Source organism: Varroa destructor, unplaced genomic scaffold (assembly GCF_002443255.2).
Source record: "Varroa destructor unplaced genomic scaffold, Vdes_3.0 BEIS01000006.1, whole genome shotgun sequence".
NCBI classification, from domain to species: domain Eukaryota; kingdom Metazoa; phylum Arthropoda; class Arachnida; order Mesostigmata; family Varroidae; genus Varroa; species Varroa destructor.
In genome coordinates, this window is record NW_019211459.1 from 5,697,748 (window position 1) to 5,717,253 (window position 19,506).

The 19,506-nt window shown below is 41.8% G+C and overlaps 1 protein-coding gene across 1 annotated transcript; it reads left to right on the top strand.

Moving 5' to 3' along the window:
- The first annotated feature begins 55 nt into the window (after positions 1-55).
- Positions 56-15,754, top strand: LOC111253038 (uncharacterized). The gene is made up of 17 exons (XM_086992501.1): positions 56-1,825; positions 6,187-6,228; positions 6,404-6,561; positions 7,040-7,179; positions 7,840-8,058; positions 8,352-8,454; positions 8,653-8,824; positions 9,247-9,353; positions 9,646-9,793; positions 9,888-10,249; positions 10,515-10,785; positions 11,187-11,283; positions 11,474-11,695; positions 12,215-12,361; positions 13,135-13,530; positions 15,161-15,253; positions 15,710-15,754. Exons 1-14 carry the CDS (start codon positions 1,776-1,778, stop codon positions 12,311-12,313), a joined length of 2,190 nt encoding a protein of 729 aa, XP_086848627.1. The 5' UTR covers positions 56-1,775; the 3' UTR covers positions 12,314-12,361; positions 13,135-13,530; positions 15,161-15,253; positions 15,710-15,754.
- Positions 15,755-19,506: the final 3,752 nt, after the last annotated feature.

Genomic DNA, 19,506 nt, shown 5'->3' on the forward strand with positions numbered 1-19,506 from the left:
ACGACCTTTCTATTGTAAAATTAGATTTAAATCGACTTTTTTCTAGAAGGTAGGTTCCGTTCCTCTTTCACTTATACCTAGGCCAAGTCGCCAATCAGAGGGCTAATTTTCAGGACGAAAGTAGACCCGATGCATCTTCCGCCGTTGACGGTTAGCTTAATCGGATGCCGCCGTTAACCTGGATCAACTTTTTACAGCCATTACAAAGAGCAGCTTGCTGTCGTCCGACGGAGCCATGTTTGTCTTGTTGTTCGCTTTCTCTAATCGGACTACTTAGCATATTATCAAAATCAAGCTAGTTTTCTGGGGCTCACGTAACTGCTGCTATCAGCAGAGGCAATTTGTCTGCATTAGAACTGGGTCGTAGAAGAGCTTTGAGAGGCTTTGATAATTGGATCTTGATTAGAATGTTAATGCATAAGACCCACTTGCCTACACTAGGTCGCAATTAACAAAATGTTCATTCATTATATATAAGAATAGTTCATATATAACCATGCGATCTATGAGAAAGACAGCCAGCGCAGCAGTTAACGCCGGCCATTTCTAATATTATGTAACCGAATTTACTCTTCGTACGTGAAGATTTAGCATGCCCAAAGAAGAAATTAGCGCAGTCTGATGAACTCGTACAATGAGTATCGTAAACAGTTCAGTCCCTAATGGATGTCGTGTGTATATCCGTGTATATGATCCGCCTAATGTGGAACCTAGTCTCATACGCAATAGTTCGGAGTTGATATCTGAAAATGCAGGTTAGTTTAGCTGAACCAGGAAGTGACCACAATGCAGATTTATCTCAATAGGCAAACAACGAGCTAAAACATGAAGGTACGCTGGCTGGAAGGCTAACTCAATAAGGTTTCTCACGCTCTACAGATCCATATGGTCGTTGAAATTGATCGCAAACTTACTGGCCGTTGCCAGACATTTTCAGTTGATCCTCCCGAGTTTTCGATCATAGAGTCTAAACAAGTCTCCTTTCTCTTTTGTGCAGTTGATTGAGGAATCAACAAATGGATTTCAAAGATTGGATTATATGCCTGCCTAATTGCCTCAGACAGCGAGGACATGTCCTGATAACCTATATCCAGTCGAGTCTCAAGTGACAGCTTGAAAATATCCCTCGATAAACAATTTTTGGCCCGAATTCACAAAGTTCTATATCACACTTAAATTTATTCAAGCTTGGCTCTCTCGAGAATCCAGCAGGTCCCGTGGTCGGCATCACATCGGCGAGGTTGAATGCCATCGGCTACAGATAGTATCGTGAGCGTTGCAGACTTTCTGCAAATAGTCAAAAAACAAAAATTCATAAAAATTGAATACTTGTACTCCATCGAGAATACGTTTCTGGCGCGTGCCAAAGCTGCGTTGTTACTGTGTTGCTTGTAACAGATCCGATGGCGCCGCCCTCTGGTCTTATGTAAGCGGGTGAGAGTAGGAGAGCCCCTTGGACAGGGGCTAAGGGAAATTGGCTCTTTCGAAGCCGGCCGATGTCCGACGTGAGTATACAGAGAGCAGAACGAAGGTGTAATGGCATACTGGCGAGTGACTCGAAGCTTTATTGAAACGTGCTAACCTTGGAGAAAACCTGCATGGCGAGAAACAGTCCATCAAAATGCCATAGGAAATAATTTAAAATTCTGAAATCTTAACATTGCTTCACGGAAAGGCGCACGGCACCTGTAGGATGTTTCCGACTGTAAAGCCTTGGTGAATCAAATGTTTGGCGGTAACTTGTTTAACAATCACTAATTCCAAGAGAAAATATTATGTCGTACCCTTCAGGAGCGGTATCCTCAACAACTAAAAGAAAACACAGGTTAGTACCTATAGGGCAGGCCATGCGTGTTGGTGCAGAACGTGTGCGCCGTTCGACAACATAAAGAATCTCTGGGCCATCGAAAAATGTGCCTCTGAATTTCGCTCAAGTCTATTCTAAAGCCACGCTGATTGATTCACGTAAATCAAACAAACTCTGCCCATATACCACTTTCGAGCACAAACAGAGAAAAACAAATACTTGGGGAGTACGCTGTCGACAACAACTGTCAAAATCGTCGCGTCCTTAGGCAAACTGGAAACTCTTCGCCTCAAGAACGCCATATCCACACCGCAATGTAGCGAGTACGAGAAAAATAGCAAGGACGTTTGAGAGTAACGATAGACTCGAGTAACTTTGTTTCTGTCAACCTGCTACCAGTGCGAGATTTTAGTTTCATGCACACGATCGTGCGAAGTCACATGGCCGTATAGTAATGTAAAATAGAAACAATACAGACGATTTCTTTTCGGCAAGAAGTATCTATGCTTAATGTATAAAAATATCTATTCAGATAATTAATCGAACGTCGATTCATATTGGAGGCGTATAAACAAGCTGGGTATTTTACTAATAGCCAGTTTGGATCATTTATTAAAAAAAATTTAGCCCAAGAACCCCCGTTGCTACTTTATTCTGATGAAATGCCCTCGACGACTAAAGTCATCTGCATTGTTGAATGCCCTTTTAAAAAATGAATACGACCACCAATATCAGCAGCTTCGAACCATTTCAATGTGAGAAAATTAATAAAGATTGATAATACAGGTATGTTAATGACTATCTAATAGAGAGACCGATATATTACTGGTACGTTAGGCCTATGATTTACCTAGTGCGGCCGGGTGGCATTCTGAACAAAAAGAAAAACTGAGCAAGTGCTTATTCAAGTTACCTGCACACACGGCTACCCCTGTGCACCCATACGTCTGCTCGCTTATTGTATTTAAATGTACTATTATATACATCATATGAAATTAACTACACACATTTCTATACTTTTTTTTTGATGTTTTATTACTTTTGAGAAACCGTCATGACTAACGTCTAGCTAATGCTGAAACTGAGAGGCTCGTCTTCGAATGCTTGAGGCGTTTTTGAGACAGCTGTTGACGGGTTTACGTCTTTAAGAGATTCAGATTCTTGGGTGCTTAGTACATATAAGCTGCTCCGTGACCTTTCAGAATAGTCCCAAAGGACCTGTGCAAGATGTATAATTCCCTAATTCGGCAATTTTACAGCATGGATCGTTTTGCTTTTCCATGCTTTTGTTTACAGTGCCCAGAACGTTTGCTTGTTGGTCGCAAAACCTTTAGTACGAGTTGTGCATTCGGTGTTGATCTGAAGCCCGATCATCAAAGTCCTTTGCAGCAGTAACTCGTGGATGCTTGTTTTCACTTGTTTTGTTCCACGAAAGAATAGTCGTTAATCTCAAAACGTGGGCAGAACACAAAGCTCATATTCGAGGGCTATAAAAATTTGATCTCATTAGTAGGCCGGCAGGGGAGTGTGGTGGCACAAGTTCAAATACAGACAAGTTTCAGCTGATACGTTTTTATTTATATATATAGGCATCGCTTTAGACAGTCAGTACAACAAGAATAGCGCTACAACTGACCTATCGCGATTTGTTCGACACTGAGCGGGAAATAACAGGTATTTGGAAGAGTATGCCCTTTACGCTCGCCGTCTGCTAACGTTTTCGAGTTAACTATAGTTAAGGGTTTGTGGTAGCAGGTGTGCAACTGTCGAGGTAAATTCGGTCTGGCCTTCTCGATCATTACAACTAACACTCTCGATCCGTTCGCAAATTGTCGCAGAACCAATTTGTCCTACTCAAATTGTACTTTCATCTCTACCTGTCTCTAACAGTTGGAGCATGTTGGCAAAATTTACGCTGCCATAAATAAATCTGGTATTCTTATATATATATAAAATATATACATCCTTATATATATAGGATCAGTGCTCGCCATACGTATGTTCACGATATTTGTATACTTTTGAATATTAGCTCTCACGCCGACATTTTTGCATTGGACAATGACGCCTGTTCTATGGTATGGTATGGTATGAAGTGATCTAGACTATTATAGGTGAAGGGTGTGTCATACAATGTAAAATGTGTACCAACTGAACGTCTGTATAACGCACATAATGTTTAGGTTTTCGCCACCGCAGGACCTTGTTCCTGCACAATGCGTATGTTATAACACCGACGGCATGTAGGCATGCATTTTCGGTTTCATAAATGGGAAAATGCCAGATTAAACATACTCTTTTCGGCCTTTCTATTTATTATGAGCCTCCTCGACGGCTTTCATCTACTCACTGATGGACGCTATACTACGCTTACCTGGACCAAATAACAGACTTTTTACCATCGTCAGTGCACTTTGTATTTAATAATGGCCAATTTCCGCGAAGCCCATACACGTATCTGTTCATCGCAAGCGTAGCTTCTTAATGGGTTCATCAAGCCGTTGTCGGTTTCGTAACGCTGGCTTCGTACGATGGAGCTCAGATGGCTAAGGTGGACGGGGGGGGGGGGGGGGGGGGGAATAAGCATTGTTGTTAGCGGTAGATACATTTGAATCGCACCTAGCGACAATGAGTCCAGTGGCCGAAAGCGTCAGGTTGCTGGCTAAGCAATTGCCATTTTCTCGTGTTGATAATTTTTCTAATTTTTCATTTACATATGGTCATGTGTTACTTATAGCTTATTCTTTGCATTATATTTACATTACACAGATATATATTATTTACTCGGTTTTATTTACTATATACTTTATTATAGGGCAGTCATTTTCATCTTGAGCTCAAACTTGAAAAGGATATAAATTTCCTACCCTGCCATTATGAAATATTAGAAAAAAAAAAAGGACGCGAAAAGAAATCCAGAAGACTCGCTTCCTTAGAATAACGACTTTCCAAATGAAAGATAAGGTCTAATTTAATAACCATTGTTTTGCAGGAGGCTGTACAAATAGTTCTTGTCGCACTCGAGAAGCCTAGCGGAGCACGTTTTTTAGTTTCAAGATGCTATTTTTCAACTACACTTAAGCAGTACTTTCAACTATAGAGATCTCGTCGTTCAGGTTGTTGTCACTATCCTAAATCGTTTCAGCAGCTCCTAAATTGTGCTTTCGAGATTGTGACTTATGGTGTCTCAAAAACGCTGTTGTTTGTTGTCCAAAATACCCATATCCTTGGATATCTTGGATAGATCCAAGGTAGAATTTTGCGATTTGAATAAAGCACTCGCGGAAAAACAAAGCTCTCTAACGGTAGGTGACGTTTGACGTCGAGCTAACATGAAATTATAGTAGGAAATCAAGGGACAAAAATAGCAGCTATCCATTTGACGACCTACATTAAAAGCGGTCAGGTTGCAGAAAGGTTACGAAAGTAGATTAGCCGGTTAGCTAAGAGGTTTGGGACGATGTCGTCAGCTAAAATGGCGTTACATGGGGATGATTCTGTCTGTGTCTCGCTGAATGAGCGCAAAATGACAAAACATTTTCAGATCAGGAAGTAAAGAGATATGTATTTCCATGTCGTTTATCGTCTGCGAACTGTTTCTTGCTGCATTCTCAGACAGATATTTTAGGCTGCTATTAATATTGTGTCTGCGAAGAAATGATGATAGAAAGCTGATTTCTCATATTTACGAGTTCATTGGTCACTAAGTGCTTTAACTTCAGTTAGCGTTCTTCGGATTATATGGCCCCTCAAGGCTTTCCTAACAAACTGGTTTTCGAAGTTCAGTGTTTCGTCGCCTGTCAAAGATCCGAGGAAGGAATTCGAGATTACTCCTTCAAATCCCACTAATGAGACATAGGTACGACAGAGATTGTACGAGTGACTATTTATTAGTTCGCAAATCAGCACCGCCTTTTTACGGTAGTACATATATTTGTGGTAAAGGCGTCTTACGTTTGTTGTTTTAGTACATTCGTCTTAGCGTTTTTCCTAGCTTGGTAAAGCCGGAAAATTTCGTAACAACCAGTTAACTTAGAGCGCCCCTATATATATAGCATAGAAAATGCTATGCTATCAAGGCTATGCGGGGCTGGCGTTGCGGAAAATCACGCGTTCTAGGGGTTGGTCGTCCTTTCAGTCACGTAAGCATTTACGTGAATGAATGAATGAATGAATGATTCTGTTGGACGGCTTTTAGAAATCAATCAGAAATACAGATTTTTTTTCTAGTTGCAAAACTTACGAATAGGAAATGATGTGGGGTGCGACAACGTACTAAAGCTGATCATCAAGAAGGCCAACCAGCTGTGTTCAAGTATAAAAAATTAGCGATGATTTACTTTCAAAAGCGTTGCTAACGCTTGCGTACTTCATTTTAGCGGTGACGAAAGCGACCTGGACGAGCGAGACGACACGAAACGGTAAGTCTTCGCGTTAACGATATTCATATCTTCCACCTCTCCCAAACAATAAACAGGATAGAAAAATATAAAAAATTGTTTGCTGCGGAGCTGAAGCTGGCCCGTATCCACTTCGGAGTTAGAGAGTGATCAACTATAAGGTTGTTTTTATTAATTGTGTCCAATACCGCCGTAGGAAGAATCGAAATCTTAGCGAAAAAAAGCGTCGCGACATTTTCAACAAACTAATCAGTGAGCTTAATTCGATGGTGACGAAATCGTCGAGGAAAATGGATAAAAGTGCTGTATTGCAAGCAAGTATCGCCTATCTTCGCCACTTCAAAGGTAGCTTCTAACGTCTAGCCTAGATCGTTATCTAAGCTATGCTGTTTGTTTGATATGTTGCCACGAGGTTCTTTTGGTGTACTATTGCCATATCTTATCGTACATATGCAAACCGGTTATTGTTGATTCTAAATTGTTTCTACTAAAGCACATTAAGTCTTTGGTGTTTGTACTGTAATGAAGTTGTCGTAATGGCTTCGCTGACATCCCAGTTGATGGCTGTGCCAGCTGTTGTCCTCAAAGTTATAGTTAGAATGACTGATATTGAATTCACGAACATAATAGTTCTATTTTATAACTTCTTCTACACCAAAACGAAACGTATATGGAGCTAGCTTCACATGACTTCGCTACCTATGCAAAATCACATCGCCGTATTGGCATTCTATCATACGATTGTCGTATTAGCCCAGTGTTTCCTAAGTATAAGTAACATATATGTTTTACGCCATACATAGTGTTATATTTGTGCAACGTTTTGTATAAGGTGTCCCATATAAACCGAGTCGCCTAAAAAGACATTGTATTTCAGAGAAGCCTCAGAACATCGCTGAAGAACAGGCGTTAGATCGAAGCTGGTTCCCAGATTTTATTTCTGAGAATGACTTCTGCCGGGTAATTCTTGAGGTATGAAGACGTCTGCTCTAGATGTTTAACTACGCATTTTCAATGAACCTGACGCATAGCACACGGAAGTAGTTGTTAGGTCATAACGTGATCCGTTTTCTCAACATTTTTCATGCACGTTCGTGCTAGACGTACCAAGAGCTTCATAACACAGCCAAACACACATAAACAACCCTTTGGTTGCACGCAGTGATTTCGCCTAGTTTCTAATATACTTATTCGTAAATTATGCCACAATCCACGAAGAAGTACCTTAACATTTTGTGAATCGATAATGTTATTACTTACAACAATGAGAAATGTTTAACTTTTTATCTCAGCTGTAAAACGTTTGTATTGTCGCTCGATAGGTCACGAAACGCTCGTCAGTCTTCTATTACCTCCAGATGAACCACTTGTTCGGCTTTCATCTTGATAGGGTTCTTCTAACTTAATATCACTTGCGATTGTCTGCATGTTTTTGCTTTTCGCTATCGCTAACTGAGATACTGTGTCTTCATTGCTCCTTCCGTCCTTCCTTTTTTCTACTTTGTTATTGATGTCAACGCGCGGATATTGGTTTATTTCAAATGCTATGATGCTATCGCGAATAACACATTATACGCGCGACAATTCTCGACTCTGCTTCGTGGTACCAACGATGTCGCGTTTATCGATTAGAGCCAAGACGCCTTCACGTTATGTGTTTCTTATAAGGGCGTCATAATGTACGTGTCGAATGCAGTGGCTTCGGTCCTCGGCTACGTGCCTCATTATCTGCGATCCGCAATATTTTCAATCGTACACAAGGACGATCATGCAGATATCTACAGTTTGTTGAGGGCTGCATCGGGGCTGGACGTTGCTCCCTTACGTGACTCCAACGTGGCCTTTACAATCGTAAGTGCAGAGAACGATATAAATAGCTGAAAGCCTAAAGTGAACTACATTTAGTATCTTTTGCTAGCTGTGATGTCGCAGACGCTACACTGTTTCTGATGAGGAAAAGCAAGGATCATTATCTGATGGGCATTGTACGAAGGCTGAGGGCGTGATCTTTTTCGATTATTAGAAGATGGTCATACGCGCAACGGAAACCGTAAGAGGGGCAATTTGTAAGGCTTTAAAGTATGAAAGCTTTCCGAAGCGTAAGAGATGTCGTAATTTCTAAAAATTTTAGCGCTTTACTTCAGATACTTCACATGCGTTGGGGCCCGCTGCGAACGCATCCATCCGTACAAACGGCAGTCTACGAGCCTTTCAAGCTCGTGGGATATTTTCGCAATTACACCGAAGGTAAGCCTCGGACACTATTGCTACCATTTTTTTTTAAATTTTTTTTAAAATTAATCTTACTATCAAAATAATCACAATCGAAATTCAAAGTGTAAAAAAAACCGAGGAAAGAATCAGCTTAATACCCTAACTACACTTACAGTTTTCGATGATTTCGATTCTTAAGCTATAGCACTTTGTTGTTGGCCGCCTTTCAAGGTCCGACGATCTCAGTTCAAGGAAAAGACCGGTGGCATCCATGTTTTGTCGCTGTAGCATTACCCCTACGACTAGGGCAAGTGACACGCGAACTGATGGTCCCCGACGATACCACGCTCGAGTTTATATCACATCACAATATGGAATGGAAATTCGTCTTTCTAGACACCCGGTAAAATGAAGCGTGTCTGAGTCGTTCAGAGCACAATATAGAAAATAATCCATAGGCATTTTAAAGGCTAGCGGTATTCTCTGGTTCACGAAGTTCGATACCAAGCACGAACGACCAATTTGATGCTAGAATAAAATGAGAACACGAATACTTATATCCGAGCCGTCGAAGGGCCCTCCATAACATCTTTTGACTAACCTCTTTGAATCATCCTGTGCCATTGGCTAACATCAAATAGGAAGACAACATAGGACTAGTCATCTGTTAGTGAGCATAAAGCTTTTGCCGCTATTAGCTGCACACCCCGGTGCAGCGAGGAAAGAACTTTGCATGGACCTTATACCGGAAGCATTTTTTCCAACAAAGACATTCTCTTAAATGTTGCTTGATGTTACTACTGACACAGCCTTAATTTACTTTAGGGCTGCAAATATAATTGGGTATCTACCATTTGAGCTCATTGGCACTTCAGGCTATAACTATTATCACGTTGATGATCTGAGCAGAATCGTCCAAGGTCACCGTTCACGTAAGTATCGATGGCAAAACATAATCAATGCTGATCTGAGTTAATTTGGTATTACTTTTTCCCTCCTCCAACTGTACCTATGAGCTAAAATAGCCCGCTCAACCCAAGCTACTAGATGGCGCTGTCACTTTAGATATTAATTATTTGCAAACCAAATATCATCGCAAGCCAGTTCTGCTCTACGTAAAGAAAGAAAATAGGACGGCGCAAGTGTTTTTGCCGCCACTCACTATGGTAACTTCGGTCATTGGCTCATTTACGTAATGTATTTGGAACATATGTTCGGAGGTAGTGCTTCAGACTGGAGAAGGATCATCTTGTCACTATCGGTTTTTGACAAAAGGACAACAGTGGCTTTGGCTACAGACTCGTTACTACATCTCGTATCAACAATGGACCTCAAGGCCGAGGCATATCGTCTGCACCCATCGTGTACTCAGGTAAATAGGACTGGAGTTCGTAACATGCAAACAACAAACATTGACGCTTTCTTGTACATCAAATCTCCGTTTCTGCTTACATGTCAACTAATAGCTACAGCGAACGCGATGCCGCCCTTAAATCTGCTCGCTGCTCGGCTGGTTCAGGACCTTCAGGAGCAGCGACAGGCACTGGTGGAGCAGGAGCTTCGTCAAGTTCTTCGGCAGGACAATCGACGGCGTCGATAAACTGTGGAAATGTTCGCGAAAGGACACCTACCTATAGTACGAACGGAAGTAACGGTTTCGAATTAGTGGACCAAGGCTCAGATAAAGCTATGGGAACCTGGGGAGGTTACTCGTTTTCAGGATCATCAGTTTCAACCCTACTATCCACACCGAGGTCTTACGAATCATCGTATTCGTGCAGTTCTCGAAGCAGCATCTCGCCCAACCCATCGGAGCAGTCATGCAATGGTGCGCTGCTCATTCTTGACAAATAATTCTATTATCTGATATGTACCTTGCCTGTTACAGATAACGCTATCGTAATTAAATTACCTGCCGTAGCTTTGTTGCATTCATAACAAATACTATTTGTAGAGTAGAGATAAAACTATTTAGCTTTAATCAAGCATTATACAGTAGCTCTTAAGGGTATATACGAATTTAATGTTGATTTTCATTTTATACTATTAAAGCTATTTTGCCCATTTTTGAATTTATGCTTGCCACTGGGTAGAGTCGTCGTATAAATCATCGCAATGCCTAAGTGAGAACTCGCTTATGGACGACTCATCATTTTTGTTGCCGTTAACTGACTCGTGGTTGTGTCCCGGAACGAATGATATGGAACAAGCTTACACCAAACTCGAACCGAATCCTGTCTTCGAGCCTTGCGGTACTTCAGCGATGGCCACGGAGTCACCAGCCGCCCCTGGGCCTAGTACTTCGTCGTTCTGTTCGACGCCAGAAAGTTCTCGCTCTAATTATCCTACTGCGTCCGCTGAGAGGTATAGTTCGCTTGAAAAGATTATCGACATATTCCATTTGTTTCGTTAGCGCCAGCAGAGTAACCAGAGAGGTACAAATATATAAAAAAAACTCGTCATAAAAGTGAGATACTAAGATGCCTCTAAAAGGTGTTCCTTTTACCAAGTAAACTAGGGAACCAATTTGAGATTTTCTCCGATATACATACTCCGGTAGGGGAAAATTTCCCGGTGATATCGAGGTTAGTAGATACTTTTCGTGCAGACCCTTTCGGTAAGTGTCGTAGACTAGATTTAGTCCTGCCTTATTGCTATAGTCTGTGAAGAGGAAGTCGGTTGCCTTATCTATTTCTCATGCATTGCCTCTGAACATGTCTGATTAAAATCATCGATGTTGATTTATTATGCTTGTATACTTGTAGACATTTAAAAAAAAGACAACGACAGCTTCGAAATCAAATTCTGCGGCAGCAGTACGAGCTGGCCAGTATCTCACAGCAACTCGAACAATCTGAGCAGGTAAATCGTTCAGAAACTGTTTCTTCCTTACCATCAGGGCTCTTCTAAGGATGTCCATATACATTAAGTGAATAGATCTTGCTTATTCTTCTAGTATACGAATTTTGAAATAGGGCAAAAGATAGCATGAGCATATGTGGCCGTCAGAGCTGAGTTAGTAACATGTCTGTCCTGTTGTCGATATACGAAGGAAACGTTCGACTCGCTTATTAATACCACCAACCGAATTCGAACACAGTCAATGAATCCTACTATGCCTGGGACATCTGGCACGGCGCAAAGCGCCATCTGGGACCCGACGCCACCAAACTGGCCAAATCACCATTATTTCACCGCTAGTTCTAACGCTTCAGAACTCAACGAGCGCTTCAAGATTCCCTCAGCTCAGTATTTTAACGGAGTTCTCGATGAGGTAACAACCTAATCATATTCAGTATGATTAGAGCTAGCAGTGAATATGAAAGAGTGACACTTAAGCGTCGCGCTGCTGTGATCCTTTGCCTAAGCTTTAGGTCGTTGTTTGATATCGTCGTAGAACTTATCTATACACAAGTTCTCCTTTCAACTATCGCCCCATATATCTCTTAATTTAGTATCGACTTATCAGTATTTTTTTTTGGTTAAGCATTTAACTTCAGAAATGATTTCAGCATATGAGTTGATGTCGAGTTAACATGTTAACGTTAAAGGTTTTAGCGTTTACGGAAACACACGAGAAAGCTCTTCGAGCACTCTATGTATTCGATAACAATTTCGAAAAAAGCTATGGAGGCTGCACAGCCACAGGATCGAGCAGGCGCATCTCGTGGCTCCCCTCAATAGTGAAGTCCAAAAGGCTTTAGCTACAACATGCTGCGAGGCACAGCAGGCCGACTGCGGGCCAGTTGCGTAGTGGCCCGGTTTTATATACGATATGATACGTCTATTACAGGCGACTGCGCGCCTACTTCCTCTGCCGGATGAAACGTTATTGAGTTCTGATTTTAGCCTGTCGTCATCGGACAACTCGTACATCGAAAACGAGAGCTAATGTGAGCGATTAATTGCTCGAAGATTTCAGTAAACGTATAAAACGAATGTACGTCTACAGACCATGCAGAACAAGTAATTCAATCAATGACTTGATATCATTTAAAGCCTTATGTATATGCATATGTTCCCAGATCGTACGTAAGTGGTTGAGACCGCGTTTTTCAGTTTACTTAGAGTTCTCTGCCAAGGTTCGACTATGATGTGAATCGGGTTAACATTTAATGCTGGCTATGTTAGGTTCGTTTTATTGCTGAATATCATTGAATCTATATTCAAAAGGCTTAAGAAAGCCAAAAGCCGTGTAAAATATATAACACGATTGAAAATACTTCCTTCGTACAATTACCAGATAGATTTAATACACACGAAATTAGCGTTGTACGGTTTGTAGCTAGTACATTTGCTCCTTGATATAGTAAAGCATCAACGGTACTTTATCTAGCTAGTTACTTCCAAGTTTATTTTTTGTCTAGCAATAAATTTTCCCTAAATTAGCCTGAGCTCGGAAGGACAAGGTCAATGGCACTTACGGCCTGGCTGACAGAATCAGTTGTAACGAAGCTGTCTAAGTGGACAGCATCGTTGCATTGAACGGTGCACTAGCGGGTATAAGACACTGTTTTAATTGCCATTCAACCCGTGCCTGTATGTAGTGCCCCGCATGATATACGCGCTTAAAGTTAGACGTCGAACGATTAGAGGGAAGGTTGTGTGCTTCTTGTGCACGCTTAGGTAGTTACACAAACGTACACAAGGTCTACACACGTAATCGACCCAACAAAGCAACGTAAGGCTTTTTCTAATGTAGCGCTGCCACAGCATTTCGTATTTTTGTTGAGACTGTTTCCAGCTGCTGCCTTAGCCCTGGCGCTGATGTGTGCTGTCTCGTTATAAAGGTCACCTGCGGGAGCTGGCATCTGATCTGTTGTGTACTGAATTTGTGCAGCGACGCGGAAAGTAACATTCGACATTGAGCGAGAGTGCCTGTGGATGCGTACTTGTTCGTGCGGATATCGTAAAGAGTTCGGACGTCAGAGACGCTGATGCTTTGATTAAACCCCACCCGAAGTCCTGCCTCAATGCGAAGTAGACGGCTAAATTCTTTCCATCGGAAGATTTTAGGTACACACCGGGCTGGAAATGACCAAATCAGTGTAGTCGTCATTCAGATTTCAAGTTATCACCACAAACGTCTTTAAGTTACAAAAAAAAACAGTAAGTATTTGCTAGTATCTTGCATGGTAGAGACAATACAGCTAGCATTAGTCCATCCTTTAGAACAGAGAGATCTTGGACCAGCGGTCAAACTACGTGGAAACTTCATTTCGTCATTCGAAACAAGCCAAGCATCCGTAGGATATACCTTTTACTACATAAGCGCGTCGTTTTACCGACTCCACAACATGTTTGGCTTAAAAATAGCTCCAGCTTTGATTCAATTCGGAATTCAAGTACCGTTTATCTATGATCGAATGGCAGTTGCCAACAGACTAGCTGTGATACGATCCGAGCTCGATGTTTAGAAGGGCCACGATAGGACAGACAGGCCCGCGCCATACGCGCCCTCAGTGTAGAAGACCCGGCTTGTTAGACTCGTAACTTGCAGTTTATACATTGAGTTAGTATGTGGCAAAACGCGATAATCAGATACAGATACAATGTGAATTCGCAATATCAACAGGAGCAGGTGCAGGACGTCCAGTCATGGGCCAAACTGAAGATATGGAACACCGCTTCGCGCAGCAGGCTATCAGGACGAAGGGTAGTAGTCGTCTTCACATTAGCTTTATACCATTTCGCTGGGAAGAAAAAGACCTCGAAGATCTAGTGCGTCCATATGGTCATCCTGTTAACGCTGAAATAATTTCCAATAGCCGCGGTTCAATGGTATGTGTATAAGCATACAGCTAGAGAACTGGAAACGTGCCTTCTACTAATGTATAACATGCATCGTCTTACGCTGAAGAACAAGAACTTTTTTCCATTCTGAAACGCAGCATTTTCGTAGAAACTATCTACACCAATCGGCATGCCTGTAACAAACCTTTTGGACAGACATATGAATTTCAATGTTTCGAATAAATGTACAATAGCTCATGACTTTCACATCAGCCTGTCGGAATACCGCTTCTCTAATGTCGTGCGTATTGTTTTCCCGCGTCGCGGCCGAAACTCTATTCAGCCAGTATCTATTATATGAAAGAGTTGATAGCGTGTTTGTGTTGCATTGCTATCATAAACTGACACCCAACTACAAGGTGGACATGCATGGCAACCGAATGGAGTCGAAAAAGAGCTACTTTTGATGAACAGAATTATTGTGAAAGAGATCTGATAACAATCAATGCAGGCCATAGCTCTGTGATAAATTCTCAAAAACAATATTTAACAGCTATTCTGGACCTTTTTTATTATTATTTTTAACTGAAATGTATCTGCAACGATCTCGATGTTTATACTATTTACCATGAATATTGTCCCCGTGCATGGGAATATACGAGAATGGGTATACGAGAGCAACTACAGTTTTTTTCCCCAGAATAGACTATATGGACATAAAATGGTGTCTCTGAAATCAGAAAACTGCAATCGCGCTGATAACGGCCATGACCCACTGGGTCAACAGGCAACGTTGTCTTACGCCCTGCTAACACAGGGGTACCCGTTGTGCATTCGTTTCTAGTGCCGCGACAGATAGAGGCAGTCAACTTATGAAAATTGTAAAGGTCGATCGATGACACATTCCTACACATCCTAACAACAGCATTACATAAGCAGTATCTAATACGTGTGTTTATTTTTCTATTTAAACGTGCTGCATTTACATTACGTCTTTTGAAACTAGGGTTTTGGCTTCGTTACAATGCCAGATATAGAGGCGGCCAAGACGACGATTCATGCACTGAACGGCAAACTCATCAAAGGTCGAAACATAGAGGTAAGCAAAAAGCTATTCCTAGAAAATGTAAGGCTCATGTCGACAGGAACGCCTATGTTAACAACTGGACCTTTCATTAGTAAGCAGGTGATAAAAAAATCAGCAAATGTATATGGTTCTTCATTTATTGAATAGAGAGCGGCTATGAACGGTTAAAATCAGAGTCTTTTCGCTTAGCCAGTTACAAAGCAAACGTGTCAAGATCAAACTTGTGTAAATATGCTTAAATAATGGACAGGTCTGCCGCCCAACAGGCCGACGATGACCTGTTGCCAGGTGTCTGTTTAAGAAAAACGTATCGCGAACTAGGTTTTTTTTAAGCTGTAAAATGCTGACATGTCGTACATCCACAGATACGTGATTGCATGCACCTTGTGATCTCCTAGTGATAAGTATTGCTTAAATTATTGTATTATTTGTATATCCGCTGATTTCGATTGAAATTTTTACTCGTAGGTAAATTTTGCGTCCCCTCGAAGGTCCCGACAGAACAAAGGTCGGCGAACGTCGGAATCTGCCCCGCAGCATCCGGAGCCGCCGACAGTCATCAGCGTCGCTACGGCCGAGGACGAACCCAGCATTCCGAAAAGAGATAAGGCAAGTTGCCATATGTCCGATGGCAAGCGGATCGCAATGTCTCAAATCTTGCACCTCAAAGCCAACCCTCATGATATCTGCAAGATATGCGCACCTCCCGTTTATGGCAAGGTCACGACGAACAGAAGTCTGTCACAGAAGAACAGCGGATTGTCTTTGTATTCACGGCGTGCGCTTGTCGCCAGCAATCATATCTATATGGAGTCCAAAAAATCGCCCATGACTTTAGCGGAAGTCGACACAAGTACACCGATCATATCAGAACCTGATTATGACGTCGCCCCGCTGTGCTATCAGAACCTCTGTTCTTCAACACGTTTTCGTTTCGATTCCAAGAGCACAGACTCCGACCTTTATGACAGTAGCAGTTCTTTTAGAGCCCTACAACAGGACGTAAGCAACGCAATGCAACAGTGCGAACCAACACATCCATTTCCCCTGGATGATCCCGGTAGAGATTACCCCATTTCGATGAAGAGCACAGTAACAAGCGACTATTCAGACCGAAAGATAGAACGCGAATTGTACAGTTTGTTTTCGCCTGAAAATAGAGAGCTGAGCCAGGCCTATGAGGCATTTACAGATTGGGCTATGCGTTAATACCTGCTAACCTTGTTGGGTCTCGTTGGTGAACTTGTTGTTGTTGTTGTTGTGGTGGTGGTGGTGGTGGTTGTTGTTGTTGTTGTTGTTGTTGTTGTTGTTGTGGAACAGACGAGACCCGGTGGTAGAACTAGCGAGGTGAATGCAGATTGCAGGTGTGCAATAGACGGACAAAGACTACCTAAAAAAAAATAAGTAATCGGATGGACCCGTTGTGAACGATAGGTGATGACCACGTCTATCCACGTGTTTCGAATACCCAATTCCCTTAATTGTTGTTGAGACGACCGCACCTACGTACACGTCACAAATGGAACCATCAGTCGCAATTTGCGCATTTTAGTCATACGCGCATTGCACGCTTCGAAAACAGCGGAGCTCACAATTGCCGCGGCGACCGCCGATAATCTGCTGAATGGGAATTTGTAAAGGACTTCCAGCGGCTTGTTATAGAACGGTAGCGTAATGCGCCCACTGTTGTAATTATTATCATCATTATCACTTTTATCACACAATTCGTTCGTTACATGGAAGCAGCAGGGGAAAGTCTCACACAATATTTCGAAAATGGCCTGCAAACTAAACTCTACTCCGTGTAAAACTTGTTGTTAAATATTGTAAACCCTGAAAAGAACGTAGGTTTGCTTTATGAGAACGCTTCATACGTATCTCGCCCCTATAGCGTATTATGTCGACGACACATCAAGCACTTATAGAAAAAGAAAGTGACGAAAAGCCGAAGAATCATCATTTGTGCAATGTTCTTAAGATTGTGGGATGGCCAGAGGTTTTCGCTAGGCTTTTCCTGAACCAGTCAGGCCTTGTCTACTACACTACCTTAACTTTAATGTATACATTTTTCAGATCTTGTAATATATGTAATACTAGCACACACAATGTAGGCTAAGTATGATGTAACATACAGCGTCACCTGATCTTATCGACATGGGGTTCCATCGTTTTAACATGACCGACCTGTTTATTCTGTATTTGTTTAGTTCGCAATACAGCAGGAATGCGGGGCAGTTCCTACATGTCTGTAGCATAGAGGAGTGCATTTCATAATGCCACCAAGTGTTTTCATATTTAACTAATAATAACCATAAGAAATTACTTGATAATATGCGAAAGTAAGGCGACTACCGTAACGTAAATATTTGAGCAATTCATCTTATTTTATCATAGCGAATTGAGGAAGCCGACGTTAATTATCATATCCAGTAAGACACTAGTCACTTTCTCGAACAATAAACACTTGAAACATTGTGAACTTACTAATATGGCTGGGTTATTTTTTTTTTCTTTTCGATTCTAGACTTTCGAGATTCGTTGGTAGCGTGAATATGTATATGGGTATATGGTAAACATAGTTATAAATATATATGGCTAGATTCGACCAAATCATCATGTTGTCCGAAACCGCGCGATTTTTGAAATCGTTGCTGTGCCTCAGAATTATCTATACACGCATCATCGTCTTGCTTCGTACTGCGATTTTTCACGCTACATTAGGGCATCATTAGGAAATGCCGTATTTTCTGTAATTTGAATAAATTAAACACGTAACGTAATGAGACAGTTACAATGACTTATTGTAAAGCAAAAATAGTGCACTGCTAGCGAACTGCAATGAGTTTTATCTCACATCTTGAGATTTAAACCAGCTTTCCCCAAAGTGGCGCTCTGACTGCGGTATTGACCATTTATCCAATCGGCTAATGTTTTCTTCCATAAGCCGTCTTCGTCGTCTAACGGTTCAAGGCTTTCTATGTTATCCAAAAGCAATGCCAGAACGTATAGAAGGCGCCACCATGCGCAGAATCCTAAGACTATATAAAAAAATAACAAGCCAACTAAAGTTTTCCGCTATGACGTTAGCAGCTATTATAATTGCCAAACAAAAATTTGTTAACCATATACAAAATGTGATGTTTATTTTGTGACAGTTCTTATAGCATCCAAATAAATATCGGTGTAGGTATTTGTGCATACTTTAATTTCGAATCTAGATTTAGCCAAACTGAAACCTGCGAGAAATCTATCCAAACCAATAGAACATTGGCATAAAGTACTTGTAACAATACATCGTTATTCTTCTTTGACTAGTTTTTACTGAATCATCAAGTCATTAGTGAATTCTGTGTGCGACAAATAAACTAGACAAATTCGGTAGATGCCAACGCCCTAATAGCTTATACGAACTGAGTTTAACCAGATTGTACGAACTCCAGGATCTGAACGGACAGCGGTCCAGCTAGAAACTAAAAAGATTTCCTCACTGCGAACAAAATATTCCTATATTGCAACTTCCTTGGGTACGAAAAGGTAATTTGAGACAACACCATGTGTCTCAACGTGGGAAAAGATACCTCAATACGACGTAATATCTTTCTTTCACAGTGTGGGAACTAATACAAGGTCATGAGAGCTTACGCAATAGGAAAGTTACTGATCCAGACAGGGTTTGCAACGAACACCCCAAATGTGCCGTCGTTCCGGCGCCTCGTTGAATGACACTGGTTAACCAATGCTTACGTACTGGGATATCTTCAGCTCAGTGGAAAAATACTACCCTGTTAGAGGTCCCCAAAGGAAGGAGCGACCCATGCGGGGAGAAGCGAAGAAAAGTATCTGCTATGAACTGCTCCCCGACATGTTGACTGAGAGACTAAAGAGTTACTTAGAAAGCGTACGCGTCATCCCGACAGAGCTGCATGGGTTCTTGAGAGAATGCTCCACAGAAAGGGCGTGCAGAATCCTGGCGCACTGGCCCCGCCATGCAAATCGCTATACGCGCTGTTCCTCCACATCGAAACGGCTTTCGACCAGACGCCCAAGGACAAGGTTATGCTCTGGCTGGCCCAAAGTGAACGTCCTTGTAGATCTTCTTGCTGTGATTTTACAGAAGAACAGAACAACCATCGATTAGGAAGCGAATGAACTTCCGCCTTTCACACGACAACATGCCTGGCTTAAAGAGACAACGTGTGTCCGGTCATACTTTCCGTCCTGCTGAAGGGCATCTCTCATCAAATAAGGGGGCAGAGATAATCAGC